Below are 23706 nucleotides of genomic sequence, written 5' to 3' on the forward strand. Positions count from 1 at the left end.
CAACCTAAAACCTACCTCTTATCCTCTGTCAGACCCTGCTGATAATCAGTGGCGTGCCACAAGGCAAGTTATCCATATGTTCTCAGACTAGCCTGTTCTACCACAAAATTTGACGCCTGCACTTCAGCATGCATGCTTGTACCCATCCTTAACCACAGGCTCAGTGATATGTTCAGATCTTCCCTTTTACCTGAAAGGGTGGAGTTGCTAACAGTGCTGCAGGGAGTGGTGGCGTCAGGCTCATCTTGAGGCAGCTCTCCGATGGAGAAGTCCAATTTACTGGGGTCCTCCAGGGCCAGTGAGCCCTCACAGCTCTCTACTTCCGCTGAAATGGCAAACTTAGGCAGCAGACCCGAACGCCTACCCAGGCTGGTGCTCTCAGTGTCAGACGAGTGTGACAGAGATGGCCTGCTCACAAGAAAAACATGGGAAATAATCTGTGGTTACAATAACACAATTTACAGCAGTGGTCTGCATTTTATTTTCACAGTAGCTTTAGGCTGATAGTAAGTGCACACTCACACTTTGAACACTCATTCTTATTTATGGTGAGTTAAAAATGTATACAATAGAAAAGAATGCAGTTAATTACATATAATAGAACATCAACTAAGTAACTACACACATACAAATTTTGCACACCACTCGGAAAGATTATAATAATTTTTTAGTCTGTTGTGCGAGAAAGCAAGAAATAAACAGAACCGCTGAACGTTAACAGTTACATGCTGTATATTATAAAATTATAAGTATTTTTAACATCATAATATTAGAAGCTAGCCCTTAGTGTAAGGCTCATATGTGGTACTAAATTTGGATCTTGGATGATGCTGTTTATTGCAATAATTCTGCCAACAATATCCTTGCAGCTTATTTTACAGTAGGCACACTGTAAAATAAAAGTAGGCCTCACCTGGTCATCATATAGCCTTTAACAGCCTACAATCTGTTGCATTTGAAATGTTGATAGTTAGGTGTGAAGTATTTTCTAGGCATTTTCACAATCATTGAATATGGTGCATTTTACAGTCTACAAGCCTACCTTGCTAGTATTTATAAACCTAACACTGATAACACATTATTAGATTTTTACTCAGAAAACTAAAAAATACAAAACTTCTCCACTGGGTCTGAACTTCTACTGTAGCATGTTGTTTTCGCTTAGCACTATTAAGTAAAGGCTAAAATAACTGATTAGGCCAACTTTAGCTACTGTTTAGTGCACAACAAAGCTTTAGCCTTGACACCATGCATAAAGAGGCATGCTAAATTTGGGTTCCATAATCTGTTAATTCAATAAAAAAAGATAAAAATGTCAAGGGCATCAACATGCCTACATGCGTGTAGACCACTGGTTTAAATATTTATACCAATGCAAAACTAATGCAAAGTAAATAAAACAAATCTAAACTAGCTAACTAATATCTTGCGCATGTACACCCTGTCTTTCATATTCAAGCAAGGACTGAGCAGGGAACATAATAAAAGTACAACTTGTTATGGACTTACATCTCTGTGAAGTCTGGGGTCCAGCTGAGTGAGTCGACAGTCAGAGGACTCTCACTCTTCTTCTCCGCTTGCTCTCCCTTCTCCTCCAGCTGCCCACGGGATAGATCCAGACTGCTGTACACCTACAGCCGTCATAAACATGCAGGTTCTTAATAGTTAACAAATATTAATAGTTATATGCATTTCTGTCACAAGACAGCAGTAGAAGAGGAAAGGTATAAAAAATATGTGTAAAACTGAAGGTACAGTTCAAATCGATTTAAGAGAATTGTGTATGTAATGAACACAAGCATCAGAAATTGAAAATCTTAGCTAAAAACTAGCATCAGCTTAAATCTTGTATAAGTGAATCAAGAAAAACCTGTGCTGCACACATGACAATATTCCTGGATCCATACTGCAATGCACCAAAACCATTTGTGTGCAGACTATAAAGAGCCAGACTGTTTGTTGTGCTTTTGTTTCCAATCCTCCTGAAAAGCACAGGCTGTACACATGATGGCAAATGCATGAAAAGGAGCTGTGCTCAACGTCAAAAACTAATGCTACAGTGGGTGAGGGGGAAGAGGCTCTTTTGGATTATTGCTTCAGCCTTAACAATGAGAGATCTAAAGAATCCTAAACATTCACATCTTATGTGCTTGGCTTGAAGTAATTTGGATGGTACTGATTGTGCATTATGCTGGCACGCAAGAGCTTTTGAAGTTTATCGACTAGTGTGCATGCATTTGGGTATGTGCAGAGTGTTATTGCAGGGGAGGAAGCTCACTTTGGAGAATCTGTGTGAGGAAGATGAAAACTGGCGCAGCTCAACATTGAAGTCTTCATCATTTGTGTCATCCTCTTCCTCAGTTTCCAGGTGATGGTATCTTTCGGATCGGGCTAAATACAAATAAAAAATATGAGCATGAAGAACTTTTATGCCCATTCACTGATATGCACATACATTTATCTTTCAAAGGATTACTCCTTTGTATGTTTGGAACGAGTAAAAGGACATGCTAAGCTACAACAGTTTTATTGGAAGTCTTAAATCATAAAGGCTTGGGTTCCTGGACATGGGTTTAGCATAGTCCTGGACTACATATTTCCTTCCATTCAGATAGCTGTGTGGTCTAGGACTAGTCTTAGTCCCTGTCTAAGAAACCAACCCGAAGACACAAAAAGGAAGCTCATCAAAAGAGTGCATTGGATCAGTATTGGCTGATACTCAAGGTTTCTGTTCCAGTACCAGAAAAGAAAAAAAATGGTATTGTGCCATCTCTAGTTGTATCTTTAGCTATTAAATGTTATCTTTTTGCATCAGTCAATAGCTCCACAATTACAAAAAACTAGTGCGGTGTTACTAAATCCAAAAATGTTAAACCATTTGGTGGGCCCCAAGGCAAAGCTGAACTACCATACTTCAAGATGGGTTATCCATGATTTTGATATTAATAATGGGTGCACAATGTATTGGGGGTCTGATATATTATTATCTGATAAATCTGAAATTGTAATGTTATTACTGGTCCAGTTTGTGTACAGTAAGTGTGTGATGCTGTTTTAAACATTGTTATAGACTGTTTGGTTGTCTTAGCTGCAAATCCGTTCATGACCAGAGACACACCAAAAACCTTGATTCATGTAGAAAGCAGCAGTCTGACACTTTCTGGCTCTCAGCCCTGCTCTGCAAGCATGACTCAGAAACAACCTCCCCCCACCCCCACCCTCAACACACACACACACACGCACACAAACACACACACACACACACACACGCACATGCGCGCTCACACACACGCACATGCGCGCTCACACACGCACACACGCACAAGTACTGACTGTCAAAGTAGCTGGTGTCATCCTCAGACTCCAACTGGGGGATAAATTCAGCCTTCTGCCTGAGTAGACTGTTCCAATCCAGACTGTGGAAGAATTGGTGGTGCTTGACCTCGTAGGCTCCTCCTGCTGATATGTATACACACACACACACACACACACACACACACACACACACACACACACACACACACACACACAGACAGAGAGAGAGAAAACAGTCAACTTCAACTAGAAGGTCACAAAGATAGAACAAACATTTCAGAACATGTAAATCAAAAATCGGTAATACTTTACTCAAACCCTGCTACATAACATTGACATAATCATGTCATGGCAACCCAGCATATGACAACTGCCATGACATATTTATTTTTTTTATTTATTTTCTTTGAGTATTATTTTGCTGTAAATCACCTTGCACGTATCTCTCCGTCCTGAACGTGTCTTTAAAATATGTTTTATCACTAGATGGTGTCATTAGGTAATGTATTTGTGTTACATCTTAATGACATGATTCTGCCAAAATGTTTAAAAATCAGTGGTATTCTCCTTTAAAATCAGGTTATACTCAGCACTAATTAATTACTTTATGCATGTTCAAACCATGCAGAGATGAGAGAGAGCCATAATGTCAGTCTTTCACAGACATGGTTTTGACATATGCTGGAAACTCAGCAGTGAAAAGTAGATGCTTCCTCAGGACAGGATAGAAAGCGTAGAGTCAGGTGTTTTTTGTTCACTGGCAGCCAACGCTGATATCGCAGTCATAAATTATGCAATGCAATTTCCTGCGAGTGACCTTTCAGGAAGACTGGAGGTCCAGCTGAATGACACTGGTTCTGATGAATGTGTCCCTCCATGTGTTATTTTAATCGACTGGAGGGAAAGATTTCTGTTTGAGAAAGGAGGTTGTTCTCTATTGCCTGTGGAACCTGACATGCAAAGGTACACTGTACCTGTTGACATTCATGGAAGATGCTGAGACAGTTTCACTGTGCTTCTGTGATTAAAAACTAGTTTTTATAATAAAGTGAATACCCCATATAGTTAGACTGGTTTATCTTCTTGGAAAATAATTTGGCACAACAAATTCATCAGTTAGATTACTAAAAACTTGTAAAATGTACCCAAATCTGAATGACAGCACGAGAATAACATTAGGGCCGAAAGAGTTGTTATTTTTACACAAATCAACCGTAACACTAAAAACACCTCCTTGTTTCTACACTCTTTGTCCATTTTCATCAGCTCCGCTTAACATAAAGGTGCACTTTGTAGTTCTACAATTACAGACTGTAGTCCATCTGTTGCTCTGAATACTTTGTTAGCCCCATTTCACCCTGTTCTTTAATGGTCAGGACCCCAACAGAGCAGGTGGTGGATCTGGGTGGTGGATTATTCTCAGCACTGCTGTGACACTGTCATGTTGGGGGTGTGTTAGTGTGTGTTGCGTGCATACGAGTGGATCAGACGCAGCAGTGCTGCTAGAGTTTTTAAACACTGTGTCCACTCTCTGTCCACTCTATTAGCCACACCTACCTAGTTTGTCCACCTTGTAGATGTAAAGTCAGAGAAAATAGCTCATCTCTTACTGCACAGTTAGTGTTACTCATCCTCTTGTCCTTCATCAGTAGTTACAAGACGCTGCCAACAGGATGCTGTTGGCTGGATTTTTTTGGTTGGTGGACTATTCTCAGACAAGTGTATGCAGAGCAAAATGGACAACGAGTGTAGAAACAAGGAGGTGGTTTTAATGATAAGGCTGATCAGGGTATATCGTAGTTGCAATTAGAAAAAGTCAAAATGCAAGAGCTGCAATTTTAATTATAGCCTACATTATGAACAGCGTTGCCCTGTATAGGATCCTAAAAAAACAAGAAAGTAACTTGTTTAAAACAGCTGCCAGAGAAGATCTGGAAGTTTCGGAATTCGGATTAGTAAGCGTTTATTATTGATTTGTTTAATCAGAGTAAATGTTTGTGACACTGTGACACAAAGAGAATAAACTCTCCAATTTTTTTGAATTGTTAAACCAAGTTCTTTACACATAAAACAATTCAGAAATTAATAGAAAAGAGTAGAAGCAGAAATAGCCATTTTTTTGGATTGGCCTTAAAGTGGACAATATGACAATATTTTATTGTTATTGTTATAAAATCTGCTATTATAATAAACAATATGCTTCTCTGAGCATAATGTAGATTTCGTTAGTACTTTAGGAACACTGACCAACTGCCTGTTTTATTACAAAGGGAGCACAATTAGGCCTGTTTAATTGGATTTATTACAGTACAGTTTGTGGGGACATTTAACCTAACAACAGAGCTTGTGAACTGAATGTAGATACGTTAGACCACTCAGAAGCAAGCAAACACCCATGTGCTGTGTAGATGAAAACACAACTACAACTAACTGGCTGTCTGGCACACTACTTCAGTGTTCAAGCCTCAAAATGAGAAGGAAAAAAAAAAAGACTTGAAAAATTCTGGGAAACACCACCTCAGGGCCATAATATCTATATCATTTAAAACTATGAGTTTTAGAGGTTTATTTGAGTTCAAGAAACATGACAATTAAGAAAATACAATGAAATCAGTCAGTACAGTACTACATAATATAAATGTAAAATTATATCAGACAATGTTATCAGTTATCTCAACTTTTAGTCCCTTAAAATCAGTAAGGGTATCAGCCACAAAATTTTCACACTGACCAGGCCCTAATTATGATACACTTGGATAGATATGATGCACCCAACACCAATAGCATGCTACCATTACAAAGATCGTTGCAGCCCTATCTGAGAGGTGAGAAATGTACTGTAAACAGTATTGGTGTTTCTCCTGATAAGCATTCAAGAGCAGGTGTGAGAATGAAGCTGTACCAGTGCCCAGCCGCTCCAGAGGGTTCTGCCTGAGCAACAGTGTGATGAGCTCCTGAGCGTCAGCTGGTGGAGCATCTTCTCCCTCAGGCCAGTTTATCTCGTCTTGAAAGAAACAAAAGCAAACACATACCTCGTCACCGTCCAGACATTACAAGACCCTAGCATTTACTCAACAACAAACACACTAGAGGTGAAAACAGTTCGGCCATTGAGCTTTCATCGCACTAATGAGATCTATTACCTATCTGTCAAATTACACAAACAAATATGCAGGACTCTTTCCCACATGAAATCAAACAATGGGATGCTCATCCTGTATTGGTTTGAATCACAATATCTAGTGTACATAAGCAGGCATGCATAAACATCAGAACGACTCATGTAATTTGCATCTGCTTAGGGGATGTGCCCAGGGCTCTGAATAGAGGATGCCTTGTTTATGCTGATCCAAGACCAGCAGAGAGGATGCTTCACTAAAAGGCCATAGGTGGAGATAGATGAGAGTCTGCATTTTATTTGGGCCTGAATTGTCTCCACGGCAGCATGGGTCGCACGTTTTAATCAAATTTGGGGGCATGAATATGCATCCATGCCCAGGGCAATGGCAACTAGCACTGCCTTTTCCTGGCACCTTAATTAACACTCAGTCCCATGGTAACCCCATGATGGAGAGCAAACCAAATGTATCCTGTCGCTTCATTAATTTTCAGAGATGCATTGCCTCATACTCATTTAGCGAAAGAGGACCTACAGTCTGAAGGAGTCAGTGTCAACATTTTATAAAGGTGAATCACTCCAGATGAATTAGAATTCTGAACCTAACTAGATTGAAGCTTAATATGAGAGCTTTGCATAAAAATACAAGACCTTAACATAATAATCTAGGTTAGAAAAATGTTTCAAATGTAACACTGAAGCTTCAAAAACTTTTAAGGAAAGACTACCTCCAGTTTGCAGTAATAGTTAACCAAACTAAAAAGCAAGCTGAATATGTGGTTGACACAGACACAACATTGCAGAAAAAAGACATACATTGGGTTATCCGACATAACCATGAGTGATATAGGTAGGAGATCTAATACACATTGCTTAGGTAGGAGATCTACTACACGTTGGTGAGAGCATCCTGAGCAGCTGCATTACTGCCTGGTTTGGGAATTGCACTGCCTCCGACTGCAAGACCCTCCAGCGAATAGTGAGGACAGCTGAAAAGATCATTGGGGTCTCTCTCCCCTCCATTACGGACATTTACACCACACACTGCATCTGAAAAGCCACTAGCATTGTGAATGACCACACACACCCCTCACACAAACTTCTTTCTCTTCTGCCATCTGGAAGAAGGTACCGCAGTATTCGGGCCCTCACATCCAGACTAGGCAACAGTTTCTTTCAACAAGCCATCACATTCCTTAACTCCCACAGACCCACACACACATATACATAACACCCACATGGACACACACACATATACATAAAAATACATAAAATACGGCACTAACTCACTCCCCACTTCTTGCAGTTCCAAATTATGGAACACTGTAAAAATATAATTACTGCATTTCACTGAAACACTTCATTTGACATGACTGCAAATCTACGTATATGCTAGGCTATCTGCTAAGATGCTAATATGTCATAGTATGTTACATCCTCCTTTGCACAACTCCACATACACTCAGTACCTTGTACTGCCTGTGTCCTGTTTTGTATTTACTGTAAGTCTTTCGTATTTATTTATTGTACTGTATTGTCTTGCACTTGTGTTCCTGTGTTGCACCATGGTCCTGGAGGAATGTTGTTTCATTTCACTTTCACAGTGTACTTGTATATAGCTGAAATGTCAATAAAGCCTGACTTGACTTGACTTTCAGCTAAAAGAGCCTCTTTGGTATAGATCAACTCTTGATATGAATATAAAGAGAAAGCGAATAATGACACTGACCACTAATGACTTGACCAAAGAGCTCCTCTGGTGTGTCTCCAAAGAAGGGTACGCATCCTACAAGGAACTCATATAGGATGATCCCCATAGCCCACCAGTCCACTGGCTTCCCGTAGCCCTGTCTCAGGATCACCTCTGGAGCGATGTACTCAGGAGTGCCACACACCTACAACAGATAAGCTCATGACTCAACTTAAACATTCTTAAAACTGTAAGATGTCACTGTGTCTTGAATTAAATGCTTGATTCTGAATGTAGGGAAAAAGTGTCCCATAATTTTTTCCAAATCTGAATTTTAACTACACACATACACACATTTAAGTGCATCTTAGTCAATGTTTATTAGTAATTCTTCTGTCACCATAAACATTATTACTAATATTGTTGGTGTTGCTGTTGTACAAAAATATAGTGTTTAATAAATATTTTAGTGTTCAACTGAATCGATTAAACTTACATTTAGTAGAACTATATGTGACACTTACTCAGATAGCAGTGGCATATTTGCTGAACACAAGTGAAGTTATGTAAGTGAAATGCAATAGAGGGCAGTTAATTCTGTGTTCTGAGTAGATTCATTCTTTAATAATCAAGGCCCTCACAGGACCACCACAGAGCAGGTATTATTTGGGTGTTAATGTGTCGCACTGCTATATGTGGATCTCTGACTTTACATTTACAAGTTGGACAAACAAGGTAGGTGTGTCTAACAGAGTGCACAGTACACAGTGTGCACAGTGTTTAGAAACTCCAGCAGCACTGCTGTATCGAATCCACTTATACCAGCACAACACTCAATAACATGCCATCACCATGTCAGTGTCACTGCAGTGCTGAGAATAATCCACCATTCAAATAATACCTGCTGGTCCCTTAAAGGTTTTGACCTTTTTAAAGAACAGGGTAAAACAGAGCAGACATACAGGCAAACAGACTACAGTCTGTAATTGTAGAACTATACAGTGCACCTATATGTTAATTAGAGCTAATCAAAGAGTGTAGATACAAGTAGTAGAAAGCGATATACCAGTTCATTGTTTTTTTTTTCAGTTTTGTCATTACCATTATACTAAGCCAGCTGCTTCAGGCGATGCCGCGGTCTCAAGCTACAAGACAAAAGGCTTTTCAGCTTATCAGATAAAATTGATAGTGTTAACGGCTCCTAATATTTCCTAATTTCCAACCGTGCCTGACGGTCGTAGGCTAAAGAGTGTAAGAGATGGACATTTGAGACAAATGACTTTTGGGCATAAAACAACATTCAGCACCATTTTTGCTGCACTCAGAGAAGCCGCTGTGGGCTTTACATACACTCACCTTTATCTCATTAGTGTTAGAAATCAATATTGACATCTGTCCATGTATGGTTAATTTATGTTTTTACTATTTTACTATCACCCAATAAAAATATTTTAGATTTACTTCAGTTGTTAACTACGGTTCTGATTAAAAGTGACTGGACATCCAGAATAATATACAATAATAATTTACAAAAAAAGATTTACTTAAGCATCCAAAATGGTTTTATTTGAAAAAAAATATACATGAACACACTATTCTGTCATCTGTACTGAAACCATCAGTAATCTTAATCTTATACTGTGATATAAATTTTGTTCATACTGCCCACTGCTAGATATAAGGTAGGAATAATTAATGAAGTGGCCGGTAGTTGTGCAGTGGGGTCTAAAAGTCCAAGAATACTGAGCACACTAGAAAAATCTTCTATTTTGCATTTCTTTATCGTTTAATAAAAAGGTTTTCATTACAATTTTTATTATCAGCAAAACAAATTTGAATGAAAAGTAGAATCTTTTACATTTCTACATTTAACATTAGCAGTAAAATGACATATTTAATTTTGTTCATGGCAGAGGGTATATTAACTTATTTTCAAAATCAACTAAACACGTCATCTGACCAAACTTTTGCCTAAGACTGTAAAAGAAGAATACCATATAGACCAATAAATCTTCCAAACTTCTGTAACCTTACCTGTTTATCTAAGAACTCTCTGGCATCCTTCTCTATGTGGCCCTCATATAGGTTAGTGGTCATGTTCATCAAGCCCACCTTTGACAAGCCAAAGTCAGTCAACTTGATGTGTCCCATTGAAGTGACCAGCAAACTGTAAAAGTACATTGACAATTGTACATAAATACCAGAAACAAAGATGCTACACATGCACAATAACTGAGATAACTACGTTTGTGATCTTATAGTCCCTTGCAATGAGTAACATAAGTGACAGGGCAGCAGATGATGTGGGAAGCTTACTTGTCTGGTTTTAGATCTCGATGAACAATGCCATAGTTGTGCAGGTACTCCAGGGCAAGAACCGTCTCTGCAAAGTACATTCTGGCCATGTCCACAGGGAGAGGACCCATGTTCTTCAGCAAAGTGGCACAGTCACCACCTGTTAAAACAGTCTTTACTTTGAGACATTCACTTTGTACTTTTAATCAGCTTAGGTCTTTTTAAGGGGTGTATGATCATTTAAACAGTCGTATTCAAAGTGAAAATCCTCCACAGAGAACACGTCTACACATTGTAATACACAGTTACTGTTTTTTTTGCTGAATTTAACATACTGGGGGGAACAAAACAAAAAAATGTGGTCTGTGCAAAAGTTATGGCACATTTTATGTTTTACGTTTTGTTTTGTATTAAAATTTCATAGTTAATTTTGTTCCTTAAAGAAGATGAGATACCTTATTTTCACTCAGAAATTCAACAAAACATATTATTTGACTGGGTTTAAACTTTTGCATATGACTGTACATAAATCATATGCATATAACCCTGTTTATACTTTACTCTCTCTCCCTCTATATATATATATATATATATTTTAACATACTTGGACATGTGGAAATAACATCAATAACAATACTGAGAATGAGCTTTCTTCGCAGGGTGGCGGGCTACACTCTATTTGATAGGGTGAGGAGCTCGGCCATCCGGGAGGAGCTTGGAGTAGAGCCGCTACTCCTCCGCATTGAGAGGAGCCAGCTGAGGTGGTTCGGGCATCTGATCCGGATGCCCCCGGGACGCCTCCCGGTGGGGGTGTACCAGGCACGGCCTACCGGAATAAGACCCCGGGGTCGTCCTAGGACCCGCTGGAGGGATTATATCTCCAAGTTGGCCTGGGAGCGGCTTGGGGTCCCCGGGAATGAGCTGGAGGAAGTTGCGGGGGACAGGGTCACCTGGGATTCTCTGCTCTCCCAACTGCTACCGCGACCCTATCTGGACTAAGCGGTTAACGATGATGATGATGATGATGACAATACTGAGAGATTCAAGTAATATAACTAAACAATTAAAACTGAAGAAAAGACTTTTTAAAACTTTCTGTAAAGTGTAATAAAAAAAAATGCAATTTCTGGTGAGAAATAAATTAGGACAACCCACATTTACTCCCACTTAAAATGGCTAAAATCACACACAGTTATATCACAGCAGGCACACACGATTAGAACATCGTTACTCAGCATTTTGAAGGAGGCTTGCCTTATTTAAACCTCAGACATTTAGTTTGGTGTGCTCCTGACTGTTGAAGTGAGAGCCATCAGAAAGAAGATTGAAGCAGCTTATGAGTCTAGTAAGGGATTTAAAAAGATCTCAAAAGAATTTGAAATCAGCCATTCCACTGTCTGGAAAATAGTCTACAAGTGGAGGATATTCTAAACAACTGCCAACATGCCCAGCTCTGGCCGTCCAAGCAAGTTCATCCCGAGAGCAGACCGCAAGATGCTAAAAGAAGTCTCGAAAAAACCCTAAAATGTCATCACGGGACCTACAGCAGGCTCTTGCCACTGTTGATGTGAAAGTACATGCCTCTACAATCAAAAAGAGACTGCACAAGTTTAACTTTCATGGGAGGTGTGCAAGGAGGAAACCTTTGCTCTCTAAGAGAAACATGAAGGCCAGACTGAATTTTGCCAGAGAGAACGTAGACAAAGACCAGGACTTCTGGAATAATGTTCTTTGGACAGATGAGTCTAAAATTGAATTATTTAGACACTGTAACAGAAGGCATGTTTGACGTAAACCAAATACAGCATTCCAGGAAAAGAACCTCATACCAACTGCGAAACATGGAGCTGGAAGTGTCATGGTTTGGGGATGCTTTGCTGCAGCAGAACCTGGCCAGCTCACCATCATAGAATCCACCATGAATTCTACCGAGTATCAGAGGGTGCTTGAGGAACATATGAGGCCATCTGTAAAAAATTAAAGCTGAAGTGGAACTGGGCCCTGCAACATGACAATGACCCAAAACATACCAGTAAATCCACAAAGGACTGGCTGAAAACTAAGAAATGGAGAGTCCTGGAATGGCCGAGTCAAAGCCCAGATCATAATCCCATTGAGATGCTGTGGGGTGACTTGAAATGGGCTGTACATGTAAGAAACCCCTCAAACATCTCATAGCTGAATGAATTCTGTGATGAGGAGTGGGGCAAACTTTCCTCAGACCGATGTCAGAGACTGGTAGATGACTACAAGAAGCGTCTCACTGAAGTTATTTCCACCAAAGAGGGTAACACTAGCTATTAGAGGGTAGGGTATCCTAACTTTTTCCTCTTTTAGAATACACATTTTTGTTAATATTTTTTGTTTAATGAAGATGTAAAACAAGATTATTTTTTGTTGTTTACCGGCAATTAAATCACTTTCTTTTCCAGAGATAAATAAAAACAAGATTAGACATCGATATGTGAACATTTCTTAATAAAGAACTGAATATTTAATAGAATGTCCTAATTTTTTCACATGACTGTATGTATATTACATACATACACAGACACACACACACACACAGACACACAGACACACAGACACACAGACACATTGCTTCCATTGCTATGGAAAATTAATCAATTATCAATCTTTTCACCTGTTTCCCTTATGCTCACTGCTTTAAATAAAGGGATAGTGTTTAATAAAGGGAACATTTGTGGTTACTGGTATTAGTACAAACCACAATATTTTATGTAATGGTTACTGTTATTAGCCTAGTAATTCGATATTCCCTAGTTCTTTTACCATAAGGAGCATGGGGTATACATCTTACCCTCAACATACTCCATGACCATGCAGAGGTGTCTGCGTGTCTCGAAAGAGCAGTACATGCTGACCACAAACGGGTTCTCAGCGAATGTCAGAATGTCCCTCTCCACAAAAGCCTGCTGGATCTGGTTCCTTAGCATTAGATTCTGCTTGTTAATCTTCTTCATGGCAAAGCGCTGCTTAGTCTCTTTGTGCCGTACGAGATACACAGCTCTGGGAGCAAAAAATACAAGACAATTCTTAATACATGTGTAATATCAAACCAAAACTGCTCAAATAATGGATTTAATAATAAACAATTCTTCATAAGTAAGATACACTGTAGTAACAGTAAAAACAACTGTGCATGGCGTTGCTTACATCCTAACCATTGCGCTATGAAGAAATTTTAAAAAAACGTTGAAATTCTCCTTTTAATTAACAAAAAACTAAACCAAGAGAATCCTGGGTAGCTCCACTTCAGGTGCTAAAGCATTTATATTACTTAAGACTGCAAGTTTAAATCATATTTATTTCAGTAAAAAATTGTTTAAAATTATAGGATTTAAACTACTGTAATTAAAATATAAAGACACATTTATAATAGCCAACATTATTGTTTATCTGAATTTTTTGCCCCTTACAATAAGTATCGGCCAAAATTTTTCATATCACTCGAGCCCTAGTAACAATATCCTTAAGAGGCTAAATAATGAGTAGACATAAGGCAATAACTCATGTAAACTGTTAAGATGTATTACCCGTAAGCTCCGTTGCTGATGAGTTTGATCATTTCAAAGTCCACCTCACAGGGTTTGCGCCGGGATCTTAATGCTGCACTCAGGCTCTGGGACTGAAAGAGAAATATAGACAGAAATATAGAAGTGAGTGAAATTGAGCACACTACTTTTCAAAGAGCTTCTGTTTTCAGAGGTCAAATCTGATTTGCTTTTGCATTTTGTATTGTGGAAATTTAACATGACATCTTACAGTCGCATCTAACCATGTCTTTGAATTTGTGATTTGCTGACTGAGACATGAAAAAACAACAATCTACTAGGTAAGGAAAAATAAAGATTTTATTAGCATTTATAGGCTATGTATTTATATAAGTGTTCATTAAATATATCTTTACAAGTAAAAGTGCTCAAAACTACTCACACTCACAGAATCATCGGTCTCTGGAGTTTCTGCAATTCCACTATCATAGCTGGTTAACTGGGCTATTTCTGCAAAATGGAAAAATAGTAGTCAGGTCTTGAGCTGAGCCAGCTTTTAAGGAAAGAATATTAAATCTCATTAAACTTCCCTCTAAAGAAAGTAAGACTAAAAACACAGTCATGTATGAGCATGTTAATCAACACATACTTTGTTCCGTCCTTATACATGGAGCGGAGCAGCCTAAAACAAAGGACTACATCACTTTTTCCACACAATGAGCTCAAGGAGTTGACTCCTGTGGTTCCTAAATGAGTTAAATGGAGTGGAAACCAGAGGAAAGGAACTTAACACATGTCATGACACACTTCCGCAGGGAAATTGTACCACCAAACAAACCCCAGCAAGCTAGCTATCAGCAAGTCTGGCCCCAAAGCCAACCTGCAAGCAGCAGGAGGTAATGATCCAGAGGGTCGTTTTGCTGTCCCTAAAGAGACCTGAGTGCGCTGAATTGACTTCAGAACAGCTGTCCATCTCCACATTCAGCCATCGCAGGCATCGAGCTGGGAGACCACTGAGCTTTAGTGAGCCTTGGAGGGCTTTGAAAGCAACACTATTTTGGCAGAGGAAGCTGAGGAACTTCCAGGTTTACTGTGGAAGGCATGGGGAGTGTGGGAGTTGCATTCAGTTCTAATTACTGCTAATGATAGTCTTGGATGCAAAATTACAGGTTCATTATAGGGGGTCTATCTCACAGACTGAGAACCCACCCTGTGGACTCAATTTGAAGTTTGAAGAAGCCACTTCCTAATGTAATGAGGATCTCGAAATGTTTTGCATAAATTAGAGTTGTCACTGGACCTGAAATTTTGGTTGGAATTAAGGCCAAATAACAAGAGATTCTTAATGATAGTACCCGTTAAATACCTTAGCGACAATGTTAATGTACCTAGTAGCAATGGCAGCAGTCATCAGATGAATAACCAACATAAAAAACAGTCACATTATCGGCTACTCAAAATTAAATTTAACTTTAATTAAGTTTAATGAAGTTTTACTCAAATCATGCCTTTGAACAACACCAGGATACTATATGGAATATACTCTACATATGTAAGTTGTTCTTTGGGTGTCCTTGTGGGCCTTGTTGGACCTACCAACAAGACAAGTGAATCCAACTTGGCAGATTAAAACTGTTTATGGTAATAAAAAATGAGCAAGAAGAATAAGGCAAGAAGAAAAAGTAAAGCAGGGGTAAACACAGATCAAAGATGACAAGCTATGAAAAATCTAAATGTGAAATTTAAACCTAAAGCAAGTTTGACACATACTTGAGAAATGATGTTTGAACCCAACTGAACGAAACTTGCACAGACGATGCATTCAAGCTCTAGCCCAGGCAACACTTAAAAATAAAAGGTGCCAAATAGGAGTCTTTGGAACAACGTCATAGAGGAACCACTTTTAGTTCCCTAAAGAACCTTTTAATTGAGTGATTTCAACTAGGTTTTGTATTGGGGAATTACTTTTTTAATTTTTTTTTTACTGACATTGCTTCAAGGAGTGCTAAGCACCTTTCTTTTTAAGAATGTACATGCATTTGCAAGTTGAATAATGCAAGACTTTTATTGTAATAATTCCATCTTTCTCTACATCCTTCTGGACATAAGACCATCTTACCTTCCAAGGGGTCTCGCGTCAGACCCAGCTGGCTGATGATGTAGCGTGGAATGTCAGTCTTGATGCCCTGCCCTTCTTTGGCATGACCCTCTGCAGCCTCCAGCAGATGATAGAATTCTTCTGGGTCAAATTCCTGTGAGCACATGTAACATTTCACTTTTAGTCAAGTTGGTCCTTCCCTCACACATGCTAGGAGTGCATGTTAGGCACAACAGCAGTGTTGGTTGTGACTAATATGATAAATCTTCAAAGAGTTGGAGCCAGTATGCCAGACATGAATTTAGACTAGTCTTAGGCTAAATTTTAGTGTCAAGGGTAAACCACCCCTGGACATGATTTTAAGTCTAGGCTTAGGCTTAATATGGGTCTGCGCAACTGGTCTTAGAAGTTAGGAATTCCTGTTGAATTGAAGAAATACACTTACCAGACATTCCAAGAGTCGTGCTGGTCTGGCAATGACAATGAGGATCTTTTTCACCAGTTCCTTAATGAAGGTCACTTCAACACTCTCTGATCGCTCAGTAGACTAAGGAGTAATACAATTAACCATGAGTAATTTAACAAAGAAATAACCCCCCCACACACATTTACGTCACAAATTGTAAGCTGGGTCAACTTCTTGGCAATACTAATAAAGGTAGGTTTTGCTTGAAAGGTCTGTTTCTTAGTAATAAGAACTACAGCCTATGGGTATGTCTAAACAGGCCTAAGAAAATGTAGTAGGAAAAAAGACACTAGAAATAATTCCAGAAATAAAGCAATGTGTGTGTCTGAACTCAGACACCGAAATGCTCCGCACCTCTTGGAAAAGCCTTTCTAGTTTGTCTGTGAGCTCGCAGAAGTAGCGGGAGGTGATGAGGCCAAGGCGAGACTTCTCCAGGCAGTCACGGGCCAGCTCGATGATTTGGTGATGGGCGAAGCTGAGCACTCCATCAGCCAACGGCAGCACATTCTCTGGGGAACTGCAGCTGATGATCTCTTGGATGCGCTCCTCCATCTGAGCCGTGGCCTGGAGGACGTGCCAGAACACTCAGAACCCAATGTCCCAATGCTCAGTCCCAGCTTTAAAAACTCTGATGTCTTCAGAGCAGAGAGTTTGCAAAACTTGAGAAGTTTCGAATACAAATTAGGGCAACTTGTTCAACTTATTTGAACAATATATTGTTTATTAATCATCATCTTGATGCTTTCCTTTGCAATACTGGTATTGCAGAAAACAGCAATCAATAATTAATAAAGGCATTGATACACTATATGTCCAAATGTTTGTACACACTTGCTTATCAAAATTTTGCTCCAACACTCCAGAGAACAAAGTTCCACTGCTCCACAGGCCAGCACTGGGGGGATTTATATGCCTCTAGCTTTGATATGGCAATTTTAGGCTCATGCGCAGCTGTGTCTGGATATTTTTTGGACATATAGCGTAAGATTCAAAATAACTATTCAGTTAAAGCAATGCAGGTGATAATCTTCCAACATTAAGAGCTCATCAGCGCTTTATTATATTTGAACATATTTTATATCGCAACATGAGTCACTATAGTAGCAATATGGAATTTTGACCATATCATGCAGGCTTATTGCTTACCTTAGGAAACCTTTCTTTGTACACATGATTCATCATTATAATCTCATGATCACAGCATGATGGAGATCTTCCAGGACTGAAAGGCACCACATTAACACCATCATTCTTACCTTAGATCCACTTATTTAAACATAGATAAATCAATTGAAAGAACAGCATACATTACAAACATTCTTTATAAGTTGTGCTAACTACCCACAGCCCTTTGTCGTACCTGAGACTGCGTGAGCGTGGACGCATGGGCATGGCCCTGCGACGGTCATCCACAGCAATACTCTCGGTGCAGAAGTGCTTGGAAAGGAAGTGGAGCTCATCAGGCGTGGGCTGGAAGGGCAGCTGGTGGAGCTTCTCCTGTGATGAACAGGACGACTGGAAATGACACGTGAAATACATAGAAAAAAAGAAAAGAAAAAGAGAAAAAGCTGACGGATGTGTCATGTCACCTTAGCATCATGCAGGCATGCAGGTGGTAGGCATACACACAAACAGCACAAGGATTCCCTTTAGGACTGAATGATGAAAAGCATTCCATCTCTATACAGCAAATTTGCCAGTGTAAAATCAACACAGCGAGTGTTAAAATTAGCACTTCATTAGTGTGTATGTGCATGTAATGTTCACATTAATTTGAGGTAAATTTATTCTTTATGATCACATAACATACATTAGTGTTATGAAGCCTTAATATCTTACTTATTATCTTACTTGATATTATTGTTTCTCTGCACTAAGGTTAGGTATCCTGGTTTTCATCCCTTAATACTATAATGACCAGTCAGCTGTGAAATGGAAAACCATGCTTTCAGGAGAACTTTGAGTTGTTAAGTATACTTAGAATAATGTTCCAAAGTCTGGAATCGTTGTTCAAAAGTTTAGAATCAACGTTTTCAATAAGATACCAATATGGTTGCAAAACAATGTACAAAATGATTCTAATATTCTACTCCAGCAGTAAAGATCTTCACAGGTTTCAAACTGCTAATAGAAAAAATAAGGAATTTTATAGAAGTGGTGAAGCTATAACAAATTAATACCCAGGAAACAGTGGTGATCAAATTTACAGGCAGATAACTTATATATAATATAGTATAAGATTCACCATTTAACATGTTTCCGATGTTCCCCAAAACAATTGAAAAAGAGAACAGAACTTCTGGTATCTACTTTTGGATATTTAATCTGCACTGTGCAGACTATTAATGTATATGGACCATTCTACTAAATTAGCTCAAACTGTGGCCCCACAGTAAAAATTAATGAAATGTATTCAGAACCTATATTTAAGGATTATGTTATGACCCAAGGGAATGGCAAATGATCCCAAAAAGAATGGCTTTGTAAAGACTGCAGAGTTGGCACTAAGCAAATGTCGGCTTAATACCATTATGGTTGGAATAATACAAAATCTAAAAAGCATTCAAATCATTAAGGTAAGATAACAAAAAGACTAGGATTGAACCGTAAGTGAAGAAATAAAAACTATTTAAGAGAAACTAGCAAAACCTCAAGGATAATGTTAAGTTCCACCCCCAGCACTACACTGCGGCTGATTTCAACCTTCACCTTCAAGTTTAGCCAGCTCCTTACAAGAGTGCGATGATTACAGACCAAAACACATTTTTTGGTTTATTAACACACTTGACATAAAAACAACTCCAGAATCAACTTTAAAAAAACACTTTTTAAAATTATGAACATGAAATCACACACTATTTGGAAATGGAAGCTTGAATCAATTGCTTAGGTACTTATTTGGACAAGCTATCTTTAAAATTACACATTTTAGTCCATAATGAATTCCACCAGTCATAACTTTACAAAATCATATCTGAAAAGCACCATGTATTTAAAGATAGCTTAGTGGATAGCTTACTGGATGTGCTGCAGCTCATCTCATCCCTCTACAATCAGTTCTGCATAGTTTACACATCATTAACTTGTGCACAATGACCTCTCTCCCCTTAAATGCCTTGGCTAAAAAGCGTCTGTGCCAACTGCTCTAGCACACCGTTTGTCAGGCTTATCCCCCTACACTCAACACCAATTGGCTGGCATGCCGGCACCAGATTGTTTGCCATTTCCTTCCCAGGTGGGCGCGCGATGAAACAGTGTCAGTAAACACAACCACAGCCAGTGAACGAGTGAGCGAGTGAGCGGGTAGTCTGGCGCCAATTCATGGACATATTTACCAGCAAACAAATCTGGCGGTGCTGAGAACAGTATTAGTCAGAGGGGGAGACAGTCATAGCAGCATCTGTTATTCATGGCAGACAGCACTCGTTTACTTGAGAAATTCTGTATGAGGAGGGGATAGTATAGAGATGGAGTGCCAATCTAGCTTAAAGAAATACTCCAGCATATTTCAAACTAATCTGTGTTGTACTGTCATTATCATGGACAATAACTTCATTAAGTTTTTCTATACTTGAAATATGTGACTACACAACAAATTTAAATCTACAATTTTTACACTCTAATGATACAGTTACAGTTGCAGTTATTGTCGCTTGCCCTAAGGTTTTCTGACCACCATGAACAAATCATGTGGAAACTGGGAAAACTCCACCAACACCACAACGCTGGTAATGTATTACCACAATTTTTACCTCAAAAAAGGCGAAATTATCCACATTTAGTTTAATTTACAAATACTTTTGACTGAAGAACTCATGAAAGGGTCCTGCAAAATGTGTTTCACATAAATGTTTATTCACAGAATTCAGCATCTTCCCTTTTTTTTTATTAAAAGTGCACTTTGAGACAATGTGTTTTCTGTACAGGAAAAGTGTTGAAATTTTTGTCTGTGGGAAACGATCATATGCTATAGATGCAGCAGATTATGCTGAAAAATGCTGGTGCATTCCTTCAAAGACTCAAACACATGAAGCAGTGTAGCCTGGATAATGCGCACAATGTAGCACACCCTCTAAAGTGCTAGCTGGTGTCAATTGTATCCAGTGCAGACTGCATACAATGTTGCACAGAAATTCTAACACAAGATACTATAAAGTCCTCTTTATAGTATTAAGACAGGTGATGGTGGTTGGAATTTGAAATAGCCTAAACAAATATAATCCTAATAAATTGACAACAAATGGAAGATTTGAAGTGAAAAGCATCATATATCCAAAACTGTTAAAAAAAAAAGATCCGGTACATGTGAAATCTCTCAGGTTCACTCTTGATGATTAACATAGAAGCTACGTACAGAAACCGTGGAACTAGGAGTGTTGGTTCCATATCCAGAGGAGGGGAGGGATGCCAGGGACCACCGACGGCCATCGGTCCTATACAAAAAACACACAGGCACTGCTGTAATGGCTAACATCCTAATGGTGACTATGTGAACAGAACCCGGGGACGTAACAAACATCACTGAGCGTGAATCAGATTGTGACTGGGTTCAAAACACTGGGGGAGTAGGATACCAGATACAAGGGAAATGCTGAATGACTCATTGATTTTCAAAGAGAGAGGAGATGAAAGATGGTTACAAAGCAGTCCGGCGGCTGAGCACAGTTGTTTTTACAGAACGGGGCTGGGTGAGCCATTTCCTGCAGACCCCTTTCGCCAGCCAATTTATTGTGAGGAATCAACGATAATAATAACAGAAACAAAGACCGGGAGGAGTATTTCATGGGTAGAGTGGAAAGACCGTAAATGGCCAAAAAATGTCAGTGAGGGGGCTGGGAAGGTAGATCTTTGCTGGGAATTAGTTTATGCAAAAACTTCACTCTTAGAAATACTTTAGGGCAATGCCATACAAGAACCACCTTCGGGTCCCTAAAGAACATTTCAATGGCTGGTTCTTTAAAGGAATACTCCACCACTTCTCAATGTAATCTCTATCTGCCTCATCTGCAGCGTACATTGTAAATTATTTTCTGTATCCAACTTATAGTACAGAGTACAGAGAAACCTACTCACTCAAAATACTAACCCCCCTGGCGTTTTACTGTGTGTCAACACTTTGAGTCAACAGATTTTCTGTTTTTTGACTAAGCACAGGAAAAAGAAACGTCTAAATTATTGCCCATGGAGTTTCCGCAAGGAATTTTTACACTGGTTATGGCGCTTAGGAATGTTTCAGTCTGACAGACAAATGTGAAAATTCCAGGCATTTGCAGTCGTATTCAAAAATTTGAATGCCACCTACCAAATGATGTTTTGATGATTTTTCTGAGTGAAAATAAGTTAACACATCCTTTACGGGGAGTTCAACATGCTGAAAAAAAATAAAACATGGCATTAAAAGTTCCATCACTTTTGTACATGCCAGATTTTTTGTTTAATTTTTTCCCCACTATGGTGAATTAAGCAAATACCAGGACTGTGCATTAATATTTGCTGATGTGTGTTCTCTGTAGATGATGTGTTAACTTATTTTTACATAGAAAATCAACAAAAACAAGTTGACCAAGGGTGTCCAAACTTTTGCATATAACTGTACTGGCATTAACACTGCACAAAACCTACATGTGACACAACAGGCTAGCCAAAAATTACTTTTGGATTATCTCAGACAGCCTAAAATAACAACTTCGCTGACAAAAACATATTGCTGATACATGGCTGCTTAAAACATTTCATTCAAGTTCATGAAGTTCAGCACAGCTCTGTACTCTGTACCCTTTGCAGTTAAGGTAGCTCTCTTCCCCCAACACAGAACAGCAAGGGGAGACACGGGATTTTATTTACTGAAAATCCGACATGGACTTGTCTGGCAATAATTTAGTTTACCAGTCTTTCAGAGTTTTTACTAAATAAATACCAGCATTTACCAGCTAACAGAAACCTGCAAGGGACCACAGGATACAGATACAGAAGACAGATATTAAGTTGAAAAACACTGGAGCTCCTTTATTTTCTAAGTGCACATATGGCAAACTCATGCAGACATGGGTCAAGAAGATAAGGGGGACAACAGATATGATGGGCCTCATTTGAATTACCTGTCTGCTCTGTAGCCATAGCTGAGGAATTATAAATAGCAAGAAAGGAATAAAAATACTTTAAGCAATTTGTGACAACAAAGGACAGTTTTTTTTCCCTAACAGCCGTCTGAGTTTGATGAGCGACTTGGTTGCTTTCCTCCACTGCTGAAGTGACAGCTTAAAAACGCAACTTCTGAAGCATGGTTTTTATATTCAGCCCTGTTTCCAGTTGTAGAATGCCTGTCAGCTCTGGAGGCGTTCGAAAGCACCTGACAAGATCTATCCAGATGCATCAAACACTGTGGCAGAACATGTCATAATTTACACTTCTTGATGTCAGTCCAGAATAAGAAACAGAATTTCAATGATCATCCAATATATGATGGTCTATAAATGACACTGTAGTACTGGCCAATAGTTAACTTGTCTATTTTTTCACAAATAATTTGCTCTTCCATTATGAGGCACACCCAACAGAACTAGCTGAATTGACAAAGCAGGTTCATCTTGAGTGCAGGTGGTGGAAAAGTGTTGATTACCTGCGAGTGAAGGAAAAATGGGCTGAGGCACTGGGGGAGAAGTTTCTGGGGCTGTCTTGGGGACTGGTGCCTAGAGGAGATAGAAGAGACGACTTCTCAAACACAAGATCAATCCTGGGTTCAGCAGCACAATTTAAAACATACTTTAGCCAGGCACCATCTAGAAGTAGACCTATCAATTTTTTCTCAAACAGTCCAATTCTACCTCCACTGATGCTTTAGAGCAGTGGTACTGGTCCTGGTGTACCACTGCTATGCACATTCTAGAGCTTCCTCTGCTCCCAACTCGCCTGATGCAACTAATGAACCGATGAACAAGCCTGAGTTCAACAGGGTGTGTTGGGAGCAGGAAAAAAACATCCAGGGCAGTGGCACTTAGGACCAGGATTAAGAATCACTGTTCTACAGGATGCAGCAGTAGACATTGTCTATTGTTTGATGCCACTGGCCACAACATTTTACACTTTTTTTCCCCATCTTTTCCCTTTTAACAAACCAGCAGACCAGTTGAATTTTCACACATTCGCAAATATCCACCATTAGTAACAAAACCACTATTTTTCACCCCTTTGTGCAAGAATCAGAGTCTG

At 39.2% G+C, this 23706-nt stretch overlaps 1 protein-coding gene across 14 annotated transcripts in view; it reads right to left on the reverse strand.

Moving 5' to 3' along the window:
• Positions 1-23706, reverse strand: part of mast4 (microtubule associated serine/threonine kinase family member 4) — a 144356-nt gene that overhangs the window by 11153 nt on the left and 109497 nt on the right. For 10 of the 14 annotated variants that reach the window (XM_036580231.1, XM_036580229.1, XM_036580233.1 and 7 more), the window contains 18 exons: positions 23117-23186; positions 20852-20930; positions 17858-18012; positions 17644-17719; positions 16852-17061; positions 16477-16578; positions 16053-16185; positions 14376-14443; positions 13976-14067; positions 13240-13448; positions 10440-10578; positions 10158-10290; positions 8163-8328; positions 6218-6319; positions 3334-3459; positions 2279-2391; positions 1510-1631; positions 191-408 (listed from right to left, as the gene is read on the reverse strand). In XM_036580231.1, coding sequence (XP_036436124.1) covers positions 191-408; positions 1510-1631; positions 2279-2391; positions 3334-3459; positions 6218-6319; positions 8163-8328; positions 10158-10290; positions 10440-10578; positions 13240-13448; positions 13976-14067; positions 14376-14443; positions 16053-16185; positions 16477-16578; positions 16852-17061; positions 17644-17719; positions 17858-18012; positions 20852-20930; positions 23117-23186 — 2313 coding nt within the window. Of the gene's footprint in view, positions 1-190; positions 409-1509; positions 1632-2278; positions 2392-3333; positions 3460-6217; positions 6320-8162; positions 8329-10157; positions 10291-10439; positions 10579-13239; positions 13449-13975; positions 14068-14375; positions 14444-16052; positions 16186-16476; positions 16579-16851; positions 17133-17643; positions 17720-17857; positions 18013-20851; positions 20931-23116; positions 23187-23706 lie in introns of those variants that run through there. The other 4 variants (XM_036580243.1, XM_036580230.1, XM_036580235.1 and 1 more) reach the window with 2 other exon arrangements.

The sequence above is a fragment of the Colossoma macropomum genome, unplaced genomic scaffold (assembly GCF_904425465.1).
Source record: "Colossoma macropomum unplaced genomic scaffold, Colossoma_macropomum, whole genome shotgun sequence".
Lineage (NCBI taxonomy): Eukaryota > Metazoa > Chordata > Actinopteri > Characiformes > Serrasalmidae > Colossoma > Colossoma macropomum.